The 16,175-nt window shown below is 37.0% G+C and overlaps 1 protein-coding gene across 1 annotated transcript in view; it reads right to left on the bottom strand.

Moving 5' to 3' along the window:
- Nucleotides 1–16,175, bottom strand: part of LOC140156918 (syntaxin-binding protein 5-like) — a 104,379-nt gene that overhangs the window by 48,425 nt on the left and 39,779 nt on the right. Inside the window, 9 exon segments of the mRNA XM_072179960.1 lie at nucleotides 3,095–3,202; nucleotides 3,205–3,274; nucleotides 4,308–4,533; nucleotides 5,673–6,028; nucleotides 7,062–7,214; nucleotides 7,216–7,268; nucleotides 10,753–10,793; nucleotides 13,826–13,893; nucleotides 15,090–15,246. Coding sequence (XP_072036061.1) covers nucleotides 3,095–3,202; nucleotides 3,205–3,274; nucleotides 4,308–4,533; nucleotides 5,673–6,028; nucleotides 7,062–7,214; nucleotides 7,216–7,268; nucleotides 10,753–10,793; nucleotides 13,826–13,893; nucleotides 15,090–15,246 — 1,232 coding nt within the window.

The following is a 16,175-nucleotide window of genomic DNA, read 5'->3' as shown; positions in this document are numbered from 1 at the left end:
TTTACCCATTCTAGGGAAATCTTTTTTTTTCATATAGAAACACTGAAAAAATTAATCCAATATGGCAATGCACATCACAAAATCGGCTATGTAACCGAAAAAAGTCACGAAACTGCAAATATATGACCCCTAAAAGCAAGCAATGATCAATTTAAATTAAATTTCAGTGAAGCGAGCAATGATAAAATTTAAAGTAAATTTCAGTGAAATATTTAATCAGTTTGGGCATTCTGTTGAATGTACATTGGAAATCAGACCCAAATAAGCTTAAATTGTGCCTGTTGTTGCAAAAGTCCATTTTCTAATTCCCACGAAATTTCTCCCCTTTTCCGTAAAACCATGGCTTTTAAATATGATGGCCTCAATAGCGTAATATTTTCTACAATAATTTTGGTATCAGATTTTGTTCCCATCAAATTTCTTTCACATTTGTTATGCTTCTTCCAAAAATGCAAAAATCTTGAATTTTAATTAATATTAGGATTGTTCTGGTCTGGCAAATCACTGATGATCCTGGTAAGTACAGTGCACAAAATAATTAAGGTACTAGTTATTTTTACCCCTGTATATCCTAAACAAAGACATATCTCATAATTAGAACCTAGCAGCTAAAGCATTTTCCACCCTGATGTGGCAAAGACGTCAGTGCGCATTTCATTGAGCGCAGCTACAAATCGCCAGGGTTCGTTCTAAGCACTGGCATACACACACACATGCTTAAAGATGCTGCATAGATGTGTGCGAGAAACAGCTGCCTCAATGCTTTGGCGTCATTGCCACTTCTGGGTGGAAAATGCTTTAATAGCGATATCTTTTAGCTCAGGTTTAAGACCTCATTCGTTGAAATCGTTCAAGAAATTACACAATGATCCAAAACCCAAGGAAAATGCATATTCAAAAGTTGCAGTTTGCTCCATTGCATGTCCTATTGATTTGTACACAAAACATTCTCGACCACAAGAACTAGTGCTGTGCTTTCGATAGATAAGCTTGTTAAAACTCGCATAGTGCTTTCAATGATTAGAACATAAAAGTGCAACTTTTGATTTCGTTCCTTCCTAGCTTCCTTAGGTTTTAGATCTGATCACCATTTCTTGAATTCAACCAATTTCAACACATGAGGTTTAAATCAGAGCAACAGGGTACATGTACTGGCAGCTTGTTTTAATTTTGACATATTTTTCTTTGTTTAGGATATACAGGGGTGAACATAACTTGTACCTTTATTCTTTTGCCCACTGTATATCAAAACACAGATATTTTCCACCATGGTATGGCTTGCAATAATTTAAATGCACACATGCTTTATGAATTGAGCATTTTTCTGAACAGCACTTGTTTAACTGGGTTATTCCAGTTAAAATCCACACTACCCCTGTGGAAGATCTTGGAAATATCTTCTTCAGGGGGAGTATGTTTTTCAAATGTAGTTGGTCAGAATTAATCATTTTGAAACCCATACTCACCCCCCCCCCACCGTATTATGGCTTTACCTATATCTTCCACAACTGAGTGAGTATTTCAAATGGAAGTTACCCAATTGTCTATTCTATTTGAAACTTATACTCCCTCTGTGGAAGACTTCATCTAAATCAGTGTGGATTTCAACCGGAATAGCCTAATTCCAGTCCCATGCTGGTTAGTTAAAACATTTTTTTAAAAACATGTAGCTTTTATTTTCATCAAACCGCACATCCCACAACTCACTCATGCATACCTCACATTAAAATATCCATAACATTGTTTGCTGCAAAATTAACCACATCACCACTCTTCAAAAATAAAAGTCACTTATATATACAGAACTCATTTCAAATCATGATTAAATAATATCAATTAAATCGGGGTTAAATGCAAAACGTATATCAACTCAGTGTATCAGACAGAACATGTAAAACTTTGCAACCAGGAAGAGGAGAAAATCAAAGATGAGAATATATAAAGTAAGACTGCTACTGGTAATCACAGGGTTATTTAAAAGAAGGAGTCACCTATGTTTCTTAAGCATTGAGGTATATAGGACATTTATGTTTTTAAGGACAAGGTCACATTAGTGAACTACTGCATGACATACCCTTGTTTGAAACATACATTCTGCAAATTTTATGAAAACAAAATTCTTGTTTTTTTACTGCACGCCTAAAACTAATTCATAACCTCATGAATAAACATGATACACATGATCAAATCATTTTCACTTATTTGCCTAAATGCAAACGTGGAACACCGTTACTAATATTCAACAGCGCACCTAGATGCTCTGTCAGCACAAATATTAGTAACCTCCTGCACGCACCGCATACACAGACTGCGCATGTGCTGGGCACCGTATTTGGATTGCACGCTACCATATTTGCACAGATTGTGATTCGCACTTCTGTTATTGGTTGTCCTGTTTTAGCCAATTCGATTTTTGAAAAGGCAATATATAAAAATTGTTTATTTTCACAAACTTCTTAGGAAAATTTTGTGTTGTTTTGTAAAGTGAAGAGATGAAAGTGGCGGTTATGAACGAGGTTAATAACTTTGCATCGGTAATATGTCGGGCACTGTGAATGTAAACATTTTGCTTTGGACCTTGGAATATTCCTTGGTTCCAAAGGCAAAATGTTTTGAATTTTCACAATGCCCTCCAAACAACCAATGTGCAGTTATTAACCTCTAAATAAAAACTGATGTCATAGCACTCTCTAATCTAAATCTAAACATTTTGCTTTGGACCTCGGAATATTCCTTGGTTCCAAAGGCAAAATGTTTTGATTTTTCACAATGCCTTCCAAACAACCAATGCGCAGTTATTAACTTCTAAATAAAACTGATGTCATAGCACTCTCTTACATGTAAATCCTGATGTAAATACCCTTTCTGCCAAGAATTAAAAACAAGCATTCTAATTTTTCATACAAATTGCACATCATGTGCTTCAAACATAGATGTATGTCATGCAATAGTTCACTAATAAGACTTTGTCCTTTAAATGATAAAATTTGTGCTGTAAATTATAAAATGTCCGCTTGAAACAAAGGTGTAATAGGTAAAGGATTGCTACTATACATAGGAGTCCACCCATGCAGCCTGCATCAAGGTTCTGTACCTTCACCATTGCCAGTATCGGTCAGAGTTGACTGTGACTTCAGCACTTTGCGGGAACCTTGCGACTTACTACGCTTAAGCTGTGCGGCGGGGTCGTGGTTGTTGCGCATCTCCGGGCCGAGGTGTTGCTCGCCCCGCCGCCGCCACCACCACCCCCAGTTGGGCTTGTACATACACCATTCTGCAAAGAAAGAACAGAGTTTCAAGTTTGAAATTGAAAAAGTTAGGTAGTAGTATACGTAGTAGTTACAAAATTGAGACAAGTAGTATTCTGACCATTTTTTTATATTCCTATATTTTATCTACATAATATTCAATGTACTTGTGATAAAATACACATTTTGTATTATAATCATAAGTTTATTTAACATCCGTGGGAGCACTCATATATATTCATACACTCCTGAATAGTGAGGACCAATCAGAGCAAACGTTAGTAAAATGCGAGGTGTGCATGCCATAAATATTGTATAATTGTATGTGAACTTTTGGCGATCATAGACTGTTACTGTGCACGATAGTATCATATAGCCTCTTATGCACACAACAGCAATTTAGTCTCATTCATACATTTGTACAAAAACGCAGAGGAACGTACATTGTATTATCTTCATTACCCGGCAGAAATGCGGACTTAAGGTTTGAGACCAATAAAAACACGGATTTAAGGTTTGGGACAAATAAAAACAAATAAAAACCAAAACACAAAAAATTCTGTGGAAACGAGGAACTCTCACGTCCATGGTTTATAGGAAGTTTAAGTCGTTTTTTCCCTTTTAAGGAGAATCAAAATTGACTATTGTAAATCTGAGCTTTAGGAGAAGCATCAACAGAATTGGTCCGCTGATTTTAGTCAAACTTTACACAGACCTGCCAACCTACCGTAGTCAAAAAGAGGGACATTGAGGCCAAAACCTTGTAATGTACACAAACCAGGTGCCGACAAAATTCAAAGACTTGAGGTGTGCAATACTTTCAGAATTAACAGAAGGTTTTGCAGGTCTGAATTTATCGCAGGTCTGAATTTATCACAATAGAGTAAAGAGAATGCTATAGCAAACTTTGAAAGTGAAATTAGCATCATTTGCTGCTGTTCTACATTTAAATTTGCCATCACTGAAATTTTCAGAAAACAGGACTGTCCCTCATTTCCACTTTGGTAAACCCCAAATGAGGGACAGTTGGCAGGTCTGTTTACACCCTTGCTGACTAACCTGTTCCTGCATGCCACTCCCTGTATTAGGCCTACACCTCTCTGGATCAGCCATACATTGCTCTACAATATCACCTAAGCCTTGCGATTTGGTTTTCTTGGGAGACCGCGGCGTTCTCTGATAAGGATCGCAGGACCCGTACAGGTCCGGAGTTCCCATGTTGAGTAGACATGTTTTCTGCATGATGTCCACAATCACAATGCCAGTAACAGTGCCAAATACCATGCTATGGTGGAGAGAAAAACATGTAAGTTGAGTAACATAATGATGACATTTAGTAAAGATGCAGGTGTAGATGCACTGTGCTGATGACATCACATACTACTGTTCACTCAATCAATCAAGTTAACTTTAGATTCACATGCTCATATCGCTGAATATGTAATCCACATACTGTATGTGACAACTTCACTCACATTTGCATGCTACCTTTAAGGATGTCTCCAGCAATTCCCTGGTGCCGAAATTGTCGAGTGCAATGACGTCCCAGTACTACAATGAAGGCTGGCGACAATTGAGCACAAATAACCATGACGTCATTGCATTAGACAATTTTGGCGCAGGAATTTTGAATATCCCACGTTTAGAGCCGGCTATTTTTATTAATTTTTTCGGACAACATGAGTTTGTTTTAAATAAAACCATGTGATTTGTGCTTGATAATAATTTTTCTAACAATAATAATAATAATTTTTTGCCGGAGACTTCCTTTAAGGTTGTGAATGTGAATGTGCCTGTGTAGCAATGTGAAGGAACAAACACATATGACAGTCTCATGTCATTCACACCACAGGTTGTCTCTAAATGAACATTAATCATCTATGTTTAAGTTTGCATGTTATTTTACTGACCATTAGCAAAATACTGACCAATTTACTATGATAATAGGCTAGTCAATTAAAGCTCCTCCAGGATGCACTGAACACATTAAAAAATACATTTGCCTGCTATAGCTACTTCTTGTTTTCAAATTCAAGAAGTTCCTGTTCATATGCAAACTATGCAGCCTATTAACCCTTTGCACGGCCATCTCAAAATGATTAGTTCTACCAGTAAAGTATGTGTCGTGTGTGCGTACACCTGTCAAACGTATGCATTAATTACTACGCACACTTTGCAAAATCCTTCTGGCGCATCGCTAGAAAATCGTGAGAAATAAAAATGCACTTTTACGCATGCATTTGCAGGGAGACCATATTTTGGTAGCAAAATTGCAGATCCGTGCCAAGTGTGAATAGTTTGCTGATAAAAAAAATAATAATAAAAAAAAGCGCAGTGATTTATAGTGCGCTACGCACAGGCACAACGCCTAGACGTTGATCCATTAAGCCTCAGCACACTTTACAGTGTGTTGATAATACTTACAGACCATAACATGAGTTGATCTCTAGACAAGTGATCATTGCCGGTGCCTCCCCGTCCACCCAGAGAAGCTGGCAACACAAGTCGGGCTGAAATCCCGCTGACCTCTTATGCGCGCCCCCTTTGACTCTCAAATTCGGGACGTTGTCTTTGACCCCCTCACCAGAGCTGGTACTCCCCACGGGATTAGTGGTTGCTTCCCTATCTCTGGGGGTAGAGGGTAGACTAGCGCTGTCTACACTTCTTGAGCTCACAGTACTGGTATTGCGTTTTAATGGTGTGGGTGGGGGTGGAGGTGGTGCTTCCATTTCGGGTGTGTCTGGTTCATCTGGCTCATAGACTATGGCGATTTCCAAAACCTGCAAAAAAATTCATCATATTTATTATAGTTTCATTAATAAGCAATGTTAGCAATGATTGATAAATTTAATTTATTACACCACATACATATTCATGAGAGAATGACAACAATTCATTGGTCAATCGCAACTTGACACAACCCAAGTAGATTGACCTATCCCCAGTATAACCTATCTTACTGGTTGATAGTTGTTCACTATATCATCATTGTTAGAGACAAAACTTTGTACTCCCTTTATAAGTGTGTTTTTGATCAACGAAGGTAGGACTTGGCATTAATATTGTATCATGGTTCTTCTCCGTATGAGAAAACATGAATTTACAAATGTATTAAAGAACCTCAGGGATAATAGTTTCCCCTATTTCCCATCAAACCATGTATTGTTTACTAGCAATCATAAACTAAAGAGATACAGACCAATAACCCCAAAGAGGTGAATTCCCAGCACCACCTGTTTTGAGGACCAATCATTTGAAGTGGGAGAAACAAAACTGCTACTCACATAAAGCATACTTTTATGTATGTATGTATGTAAACGCAAAGACACACAATGTATGTTTTAAACGCAAAGACACACAATGTGCTCTCGGGAAGGTACGCAACATTGGCGTGATTTGTTAGACATGCACAAGCGATAATTCTCAGCATACAAAGCATGGGGACTTTGCCTGTTGGTGAATGGGCTGTATATTTTTATGTCTATGCTAGCAATGAAGGAGTGGTCAGAATTCAGGTTAGATAACATTTTTAGAAAGTTTGCTTGCCCCCACCCTTGTATTAACAAAACAAAAAACACACAAAAAATAACACAGGATATTGAGATATGAGCCGAAAATTATTCATCAGATAAGCTTTATTTTTTTTCCTAATAATAAAATCAACATTTATAATATATCTCCTTGATTTTTAAGAATTTGAATTCTGGTGGTTTAAGTGATAAGGACATTATGTAAGCCTTGAACAATATTTATTTAGACTCATACATGTTTATCACTTTTTCTCCCAATTACGTGACATTTCTTGCAACTTACCGGTAACTCTGTATTAGTGTCCACCCGGCTGAATCTATAGAGCAGGACATGTCCGCTAGCACCTGCTACAGCCAGTATCCTGCTATCTGTACACATTCTCATCATCTGTATTGCGTAATGGCTCCTCGCTCCATCCAGGCTCTTTGCCTGCTTCGCTTCTCTCAAACACTTTGGATGTTTTTAATTTGTACAGTACTTGCAGCATTACTGCGGTTAGAAAAAAAGGACAACAATTAGTATGTTTTAACCTCATGAGAACTACCTGCCGATCTAACATTGCCTCTAATTGGTCAATTACATGATATCTTCATTTTAATCACCAATCAAAATTCACCCCAATTTTTTGTGTGGTGAAATTATTCTAACAATGTTGCTGATTGGTCCATTTGATATTGAAAACTTCTTTTTGACCAATAGGTAGGTAGATCTCATGGAGTTAAAGATACAGAAAGTAAAACTTTTATATCCTCCTGCTATGCATGTTGATTTCAAATGATACACAAAATTTGGTTTTAAACTTCAGATGGTCTTTCCATCTGTCAGACTATAAATTTTGTTTAATAGTAAACTCTAGTATCTCTTCCAAGTGGTGGCTGCTTAAAACCATAGTATGTGATTTGCATAAAGAATCTACAAGTTTTCACTGATCAAATTGTCCCCTTTTAATTTTGAGGCAAACAAATAGGATAAAACGAAGAAAATTGCTACTTCATTCCAGCACCTACGTGTATTAGCTCATTATGTATTATTATTGAGCGAAGCTTCATGCTGCTGGGACGTATAAATAAGATGCAAGACAAATAGCTCGATCAGTGAACTCGGAATAAAATCAGAGGTCTCTGAATTTTAATATAAAAACTTCCAAATTTACTGTAATTAAAGCACTTCAGCAATTTGTATTGCTGTATAAATTTTTCCTGATTGACCGACCCAACATCTGGACAATTAAACTTTTTTTTTTATTATTGGCCTAACAGTATTTAATCAATGTCAGTAATTAGGGACCGTTCACAAACACTTGTAAGGGGGGGGGGCCCTGAAAATTTTTGAGCCTCCTAAGGGGGGCCCTGAAAAAAATGACCACAAATTTTCCTGGAAAAATTGAGTTTATATGCTTTACTATGGTAGTTAGGGGAAAAAGTTCACTTTGGTGACCACTCTCTGGCTAGTAAGGTTTGACGATTGATTAGACTTCTATGGACCAGTTAGAAAAAAAATAGACACCATGTAACTCGCGAAATAGACGTCATTATTCACTAGAGTCCAAAATCCAAAATGGCTGCCACCACCATTTTGAAAATTTAAGTTTTGAACCAGAGCACCTATAATCATGCACAAAGACACTTTTTCGGATATGTCGAGTACAAGGATTCCGATTCTGATATTAGTTTGACATTACGGCATAATTTTCACCCAGAAATCCAAGATGGTGGCCGGCACCATCTTGAAAAATTTAGTTTTGAACAAGAGGACCGAAAATCGTGTACAAAGACACTTTTTTTTTGGACAAGTCGACCACAAGGGTTTCAAATTTGACATTACTTTGACATTACGAACTCATATTTACCCAGAAATCCAAGATGGTGGCACCGGTATGTCTTGAAAAAATAAGTTTTGAACCAGATTACCTAAAATGCGTGTACAAAGACACTTTTTCCGATAAGTCGACCCCAAGAAATCCGAATCTGACATTAAGTTGATGTTACAAAATAATTTTTGCCCAGAAATCCAAGATGGCCCCATTTGGTAGAAGCGTAAATGTGATTTTGAATGAGAGCAAAAGCATAAGTGTGTCATTTCCCTTATCTGGGGTTCATGTCTCTTATATGGGGTTTCAACTGCCTTATCTTGGGTTTACATCCCTTATCTATGGATAAGGCGCCTTATCTGTGATTTAGACGGCCTTATCATGGGTTTACGTTCCTTACCTGTGGCTAAGATGCCTTAACCTTAGCATATCGCAGTCTAAACCCAGATAAGGCATATAAACCCCAGATAATGCGCCGTAACCCCAGATAAGCGACGTAGACCCCAGATAAAACAGTCTAAACCCCAAATAAGGCGCCTTAACCCTAAATAAGGAACATAAACCCCAGAAAAGACATCTAAACCCCACATAAGGTGCCTTAACTCTAGATAAGGGTTGTTAACCCCAGATAAGGGTCGTAAACCTCAGATAAGGCATCTAAACCCAAGATAAGGCGCCTTAACCCCAGATAAGAGACGTAAACTCACATATGGCAGTTTAAACCCCAGATAAGGCGCCGTCTGGGTTTTACTTCTCTTATATTAGGTTTATGTTCCTTATTTATGGTTAAGGCGCCTTATTTGGGGTTGGGACTGGTTTATCTGAGGTGTACGTCCCTCATCTGGGGTTACGGCGCCGTATCGGGGGTTTAAACTGTCATATCTGAGTTTACGCTCTTATCTGGGGTTAAGGCGCCTTTATCTTGGGTTTAGATGTCTTATCTGAGGTTTACGACCCTTATCTGGGGTTAACGACCCGTATCTAGAGTTATGGGCACCTTATGTGGGGTTTAGATGCCTTATCTTAGGTTTATGTTCCTCATTTAGGGTTAAAGCGCCTTGTTTGGGGGTTGGACTGCTTTATTGGCGGTCTACGTCCCTTATCTGGGGTTACGGCGCATTATCTGGGGTTTAGATGCCTTATCTGGGTTTAGACTGCGATATGCTAAGGTTAAGGCATCTTAGCCACAGGTAAGGAACGTAAACCCAGGATAAGGCCGTCTAAACCACAGGTAAGGCACCTTATCCCTAGATAAGGGATGTAAACCCAAGATAAGGCAGTTTAAACCCCAAGGGACATGAACCCCAGATAAGGCGGAAATGACACATTTATGCTTCTGCTTCCATTCAAAAATCACATTTACGCTCTAGCAAATGGGGGCCATCTTGGATTTCTGGGCAAAAATTATTTTGTAACGTCAAATTAATGTCAGATTCGTATTTCTTGGGGTCGACTTACTGGAAAAAAGTGTCTTTGTACACGATTTTAGGTAATCGGGTTCAAAACTTATTTTTTCAAGATGACGCCGGCGGTCACCATCTTGGATTTCTGGGTAAAAATGAGTTCGTAATGTCAAAGTAATGTCAAATTTGAAATCCTCGTGGTCGACTTATCCAAAAAAAGTGTCTTTGTACACGATTTAAGGTCCTCTTGTTCTAAACTAAATTTTTCAAGATGGTGCCGGCCACCATCTTGGATTTCTGGGTGAAAATGATGTCGTAATGTCAAACTAATGTCAGAATCGGAATCCTTGTACTCGACATATCCGAAAAAGTGTCTTTGTGCATGATTATAGGTGCTCTGGTTCAAAACTTAAATTTTCAAAATGGTGGTGGCGCCATTTTGATTTTGGCCTCTAGCTTAAAAATGCCGGATTTTCGCGAGGGACATGGTGGCTATTTTTTTCTAAATGGTCCATAGAAGTCTAATCAATCGTCAAACCTTACTAGCCAGAGAGTGGTCACCAAAGTGAACTTTTTCACCTAACTATGGGGTTGACCCATAATTTTCATGTCAAAAAGGGGGGGCCCTGAAATTTTCGAGGTCTGTAAAGGGGGGCCCGAAAACTGTTTATGATAATTTTTTTTTTGCATCAGGCCCCCCTTACAAGTGTTTGTGAACGGTCCCTTAAATATTCACTACAAAAACACATGATTGACTTACCTTGGGAAGCATCCCAAAACTTTATTGTGCCATCCGCATGCCTGCGAAAAAAAAGAGGAAAAATACATCAAATTAAAGCGGCAATAATTTGGATACTGTTCTCCCATGATAGGCAGGGTAGGTGAACCACCAGGATTTAAACACTACACTGCATCAATCCCATAATTCAATGAGCTATTCCAGTTGAAATCCACACTACCCCTGTGGAAGATTATGGAAATATCTTCCAGGGGGGGTATAAATTTTAAATAGAATGAACACATTATGCAACTGCATTTGAATTTCAAATACCCTCTGAGAAAGATCAATCCTGAATCTTCCACAGAGGGAGGGTGAGTTTCAAATAGAGTTGGTTAATGTGATATTCCATTTGAAATTCATACTCCCCCTGTGGGAGATATTTCCAAAATCTTCCACAGGGGTAGTGCACATTTTAAATGGATTATCCCAATGCAATACTGGTATGAATAATTGGTAATTATTTATTTGTAAACTTCAGTAGATTGAGCCCAGGACTTTTTGGGACTGAGTCAAAGAACTACTGTTCTCTTATCACTAACTTTTCCAGCACTACCTTTTTTTTTTTTTACAATTAACATGCAGAATGTATAATATGAAAATCGAGAAGAATTTTGGTTATCTTTTGAAAATTGAAAAAAAAGAAAGAACAGGTATAAAATGAGATGCATCTAGCTCAGGTGACCATGCATGTAGTTTTTTTTTCACACTTTAGTGCATTCCTTTTTATTTTGGCATGGGGTGGTTTTTTAAAGATATTGGGAAATAATAAAGAAATTTGGCCACTGCGGCATAAAAAATTGCCCCAAAGAAAATTATGCATTGCCTTAAATGTTTATGTACTGCTTTTCATTTTTGTCCATTTCCATTTTTATTATGTTATGGAAGAGCATGTAGTCATTTTTGTCTGTTTTTTATTATTTGCTTTTGTCCAGTAAATTTTATTACTTATAATTTTTTGCATCTGCTCGAAACTTCAAGATCAAGGACTTAATCAAGCACTTGTCCTACAACTAACAACAACTTCCCACCTTCCTGCTGTGCTCCCACCAACCCACACATTAAAAAGGCAGCTGCAAGATTCTCTTAACTCATCCTGAATTGTTGAGAAACAGCAGACAAAGTATATATTACTTGTATTTAACATCAGTAAACAAGTAGTGTACATCATGATGGCCTGAAACAGACTTTCTAACCATGGCATACTGTGGAAACTAATATTTTAACATACAAATTTTTGGTGTGATTTTCAACTTTTTTTGCAAGATTGAAATCTGCCTATTTCACAGATAGAATGTTTAGATTATCAAAACACATAATTACTCTATTATTATAAGACTATTCCAGTTGAAGTCCATACACCCCCTATGGAAGACATGACTTTATCTCCCATACAAGGGGTGTGTACTTCAAATGGAGTCAACCCTATTTGAAATTCACACTCCCTGTGTGGAAGAATAAGGTTGTGTCTTTCACAGGGGGTATATGTTTTTCAACTAGAATAGCCAATATATTTTATTTATTAGTGAAAATAAACCAGCACAAAATGCTTAGCTCATAGTCATTCACTATTTGTCATGTACTGATTCCGAGCCAAACTTAATATATATTAACATCAAACTGCCAGTTATTACTGCTGCATTTAATAACCCTTAAAAATCTGTGCAAAACACATTGTCTGTGCTGACATTTGTGCAGCCAACAATATGAAACACAATCTGCTTTTTTCAGTGATTGTGCATTTCACTTAGAGTCATATAATGGTATTTCATACCCAAAGTAGAAAATATATGACAATTGTTGAGAACACTTGTATATTATTTGTATTTCTATGAAATGAATCTGTACAATTTTATTTTGAATAAAAAACAAAATATATTAATAGGAAAACTGCCACACAGTTAAACACGGCAAATTAATGGATCGTTGAACATCGGATTCTAATGCCCAATGACAGCAGAGAATGTCATAAATATATGAACCAGCAATTACAGCTACATAGATGTGTGCCATAATTCTCGCATGCAAAAACACCCAGAGCAATATGGACTATATCAGCCGTTTTGTGTAAATATAACCCCTCCCCATGATGGCGGCTGGGAAGTGCAATATCACTGTAATGTAGAGAGTCAAAGACCTGTGCCAGACATGTTTAGTTCGTATAAATACATGATGCTTATAAATGAGTCGGAGTTATTTTTTGCAATTACCCTGTTCAATCTAATGACCCCCTCCCTAATATTCTTTATAACAATTGCTCTGGGAGCATTGCATTTTCCAAAATAGGGGTGTTTGAGACACATCATTAGAGGGAATTAATATGAAAACATTAAATTTACAGATAAAGGTACTTCAGAAGTGCAAAATTGAACATTTTTAACAGGTCAAGCAGAATTAAACCTGCTGTGACAGATCATTTTACGCAACAGAATTTTCTCAGAATTAATGTGGCTTCTTCAACATTCTATTGATTCTTTCACTGAAAAAAATGGTACAGGCTTTCTTTACAGGGAACCTAGAGAATTCAGTATTAAAAATTATGATTCTTGAGATGCAAGTCTAAATGTTTAGAAGAGCACCAAGTTCATTACATTACATTAAATTTATAGGTTAATAAATTATGCGTATCACTTGTTGGGAGTGCAATTGTACAAATAATGCATGTGTAGATGTTGATGTGTCTGATGCACGAGCCTCAGATGGGGGAGTGCATTAGGTGCATGAACATCTCAGTACAAGTGCATTATTTTGTATAATTTCACAAGCAACAAGTGATATGCATTTATTAACCTGATTCATAAACAATTAAAAAAATCCAGTGATTTTTGATATTTTTATAACAAAATTATCACTTAAAATGATGGAAAAAGCAAAGAAGTATACTTCCACCTTTCAAAACCTTCATTGAGTTCCACAACTTGTGTGTCACACGAAGCATCTCTCATACTGATTATCATAGTAATTATTTGTTTTGTATTTTTGATTATTTCTTTTGTATTTTATTGATATTTTCCCCAAAACATGTTGTTATGTAAATGGTATTATATAAACTTACCCAGTTATGACTATTTCTTGATCACTGCTACCTCCTGTTCCCCAGCCGCCACCTTTTACTGGCCAATTCTAAAACAAAAGAAAAGGCAACATTTGAACTAAACATCATCTTGCAGTTCTAGCTATAGTATTATCATGCAAAGGCTTAACTCTTCAACATGGCCAAATAAAACGAATCATATTAAATTAAAAAGAAAAGCAGAGGGGAAAGACAAGAGAAAGAGAGATATAAGGAATGAAAGAATAGGCAAATGAATTAATGCAATGGGCTATTCCATTTAAAATCCATACTACCCCTGTGGAAGAATTTGGAAATATCTTCTACAGAGGGGTATGTTTTTCAAATATAATTGGTCAAAGTTAATCATTTTGAAATCCATACTCCCCCTGTATTATGGCTACCTATAATCTTCTACAACTGGAGTGAGTATTTCAAATGGAAGCTACCCAATATGCCTATTCTAATAAAAACTCATACTCCCTCTGTGGAAGACCCGAGCTAAATCTGCTACAGGGGAAGTGTGGATTTTAATTGGAATAGCCCAATGGGTGTGTTATCTGTCAATAACCTGTTGATCACAAAGTAAAAGACACAATCAGTGATTCGCTAAACCGGTAAATCAAAAGAAAATCATCCAAAAACAATCCCGGTTTCCGGATCCAAATTCGGGGGGAAAAAACGGAAATCCGTAAAAAGAACAGAAAACTTGCATCCCTGATGACAGAATTTGATATTTAAGTCCATGTAGGAGATCCCTGTTCTTACAGACACTTAAATCACCACATAATTTAATGGAGTATCACCTATTCACTACACTGCTGTTTTCTTCCCTTTAGGTGATTTTTCATAAGATAAAAATACCTACTCAGACTTGTATAGATTTATCCTTCACCTTCACAATTCAACTATTCCTACAAATGTAATATATATATTGTAGACTTTCACATGGAGAAGTGATTGGGCTATTCCTGTTGAAATACATACACTCCCTATGGAAGACATGACCTTAATCTTCCATACAGGGAGTGTGAATTTGAAATGTGGATACCTGAATGGGCGATTCCATTTGAAATCTACACCCCCTGTGTGGGAGATTACGGACATGTCTTCAATAGGGGGTGTATGGACTTCAACTGGACTAGCCCATAACGCCTTAAAGTATGAGCTTTACAGGTGACGCATTTGTATAAAAAATCAGTGTGTCGCATTCTGAATAATGAACAGAGAAAATTAAAGTATTTCAATTCATAAGGTACTCACTCACCTTTTTACTGAAAGCAGCTTTTTTACGGTTGAGGTTGTTGGATCCCGCAGAGTACAGATGAGGGATAAGATCGGTAGGACAGTCAGCGTAATATTGCACACAGGTTATAGGAGACTCATGCAGATCCATCGGATAAGGGTTCTCAAAACATGGATACCTGATTCAAATTAAAAAAAAGTTACGTAATATTTTAAATAGATGATGGGGTTGCTACAGATCATTAGCATTTCTGGAAAGAGCTTACATTTGGGGCTATTCCAGAAATTAAAGGCACTCCCCTAAAAGAAGACATGGTATTCCCAAACATTTTCACTACATTTTGCTCTGGGAATTCCCCTCCACCCCTCAAAAATAAAATTGCTTGTCTTCTTTAGGGACACTGGAATTCCTAATTTTTTGAAGCATTATTTTTTTTCAAAATGGGAATTCCCATTTTTTTGGATAATATTTTGGTCTGAGAATTCCCAAAAATTTATAGTAAAAATTTGGGGGTGCCAGTAATTTCTGGAATAGCTCATTTTAAGGTTTGTGAGCCTCATCCCCTCACTTCATCCCATTATATAAAATGCAGATTATGATACCGGGTGAAAGCTCGTGTTTTTCTCATAACACTATTTTAGGCCTGAATTATGTCTTTGGGTAGTTACCACCCCACATACTCGTCAATGGACTACTGTGATACACAATTTTGCTTCTATATTGCAAACCACTATAAAATAAGGACAATTTAACTCAAAACTTTGAATAAGAATATTTGGGTGATGGTCCTTAACGTGAAGTAGAAAACACATGTGTTAAAATCAGACACCCATCTTTTAGTGTACTATTTGATGGGGTAACTGATTGATAAATTTATGGAAAAGATGTAAAAAATTTAGCAGAACATGTCCCGTTAATGCTATACCATAATTTCTTATATAAAAAAAACCCTTTTCTGTGTCCCCTACCATAAGCTAGCTGTGAATGTGTTCACCAAATGTGTCCAACCTTACCCGTATGTTTCAACTAACCCGAGCAATTAAAATTTTAAAACCGTACCCTCTTGGTAGCGCACACATTCAACAGCAGACTATGAACCGCTATAAT

The sequence above is a fragment of the Amphiura filiformis genome, chromosome 7, assembly GCF_039555335.1.
Source record: "Amphiura filiformis chromosome 7, Afil_fr2py, whole genome shotgun sequence".
NCBI lineage: Eukaryota > Metazoa > Echinodermata > Ophiuroidea > Amphilepidida > Amphiuridae > Amphiura > Amphiura filiformis.
This window is presented reverse-complemented; position numbering and strand designations above follow the sequence as displayed.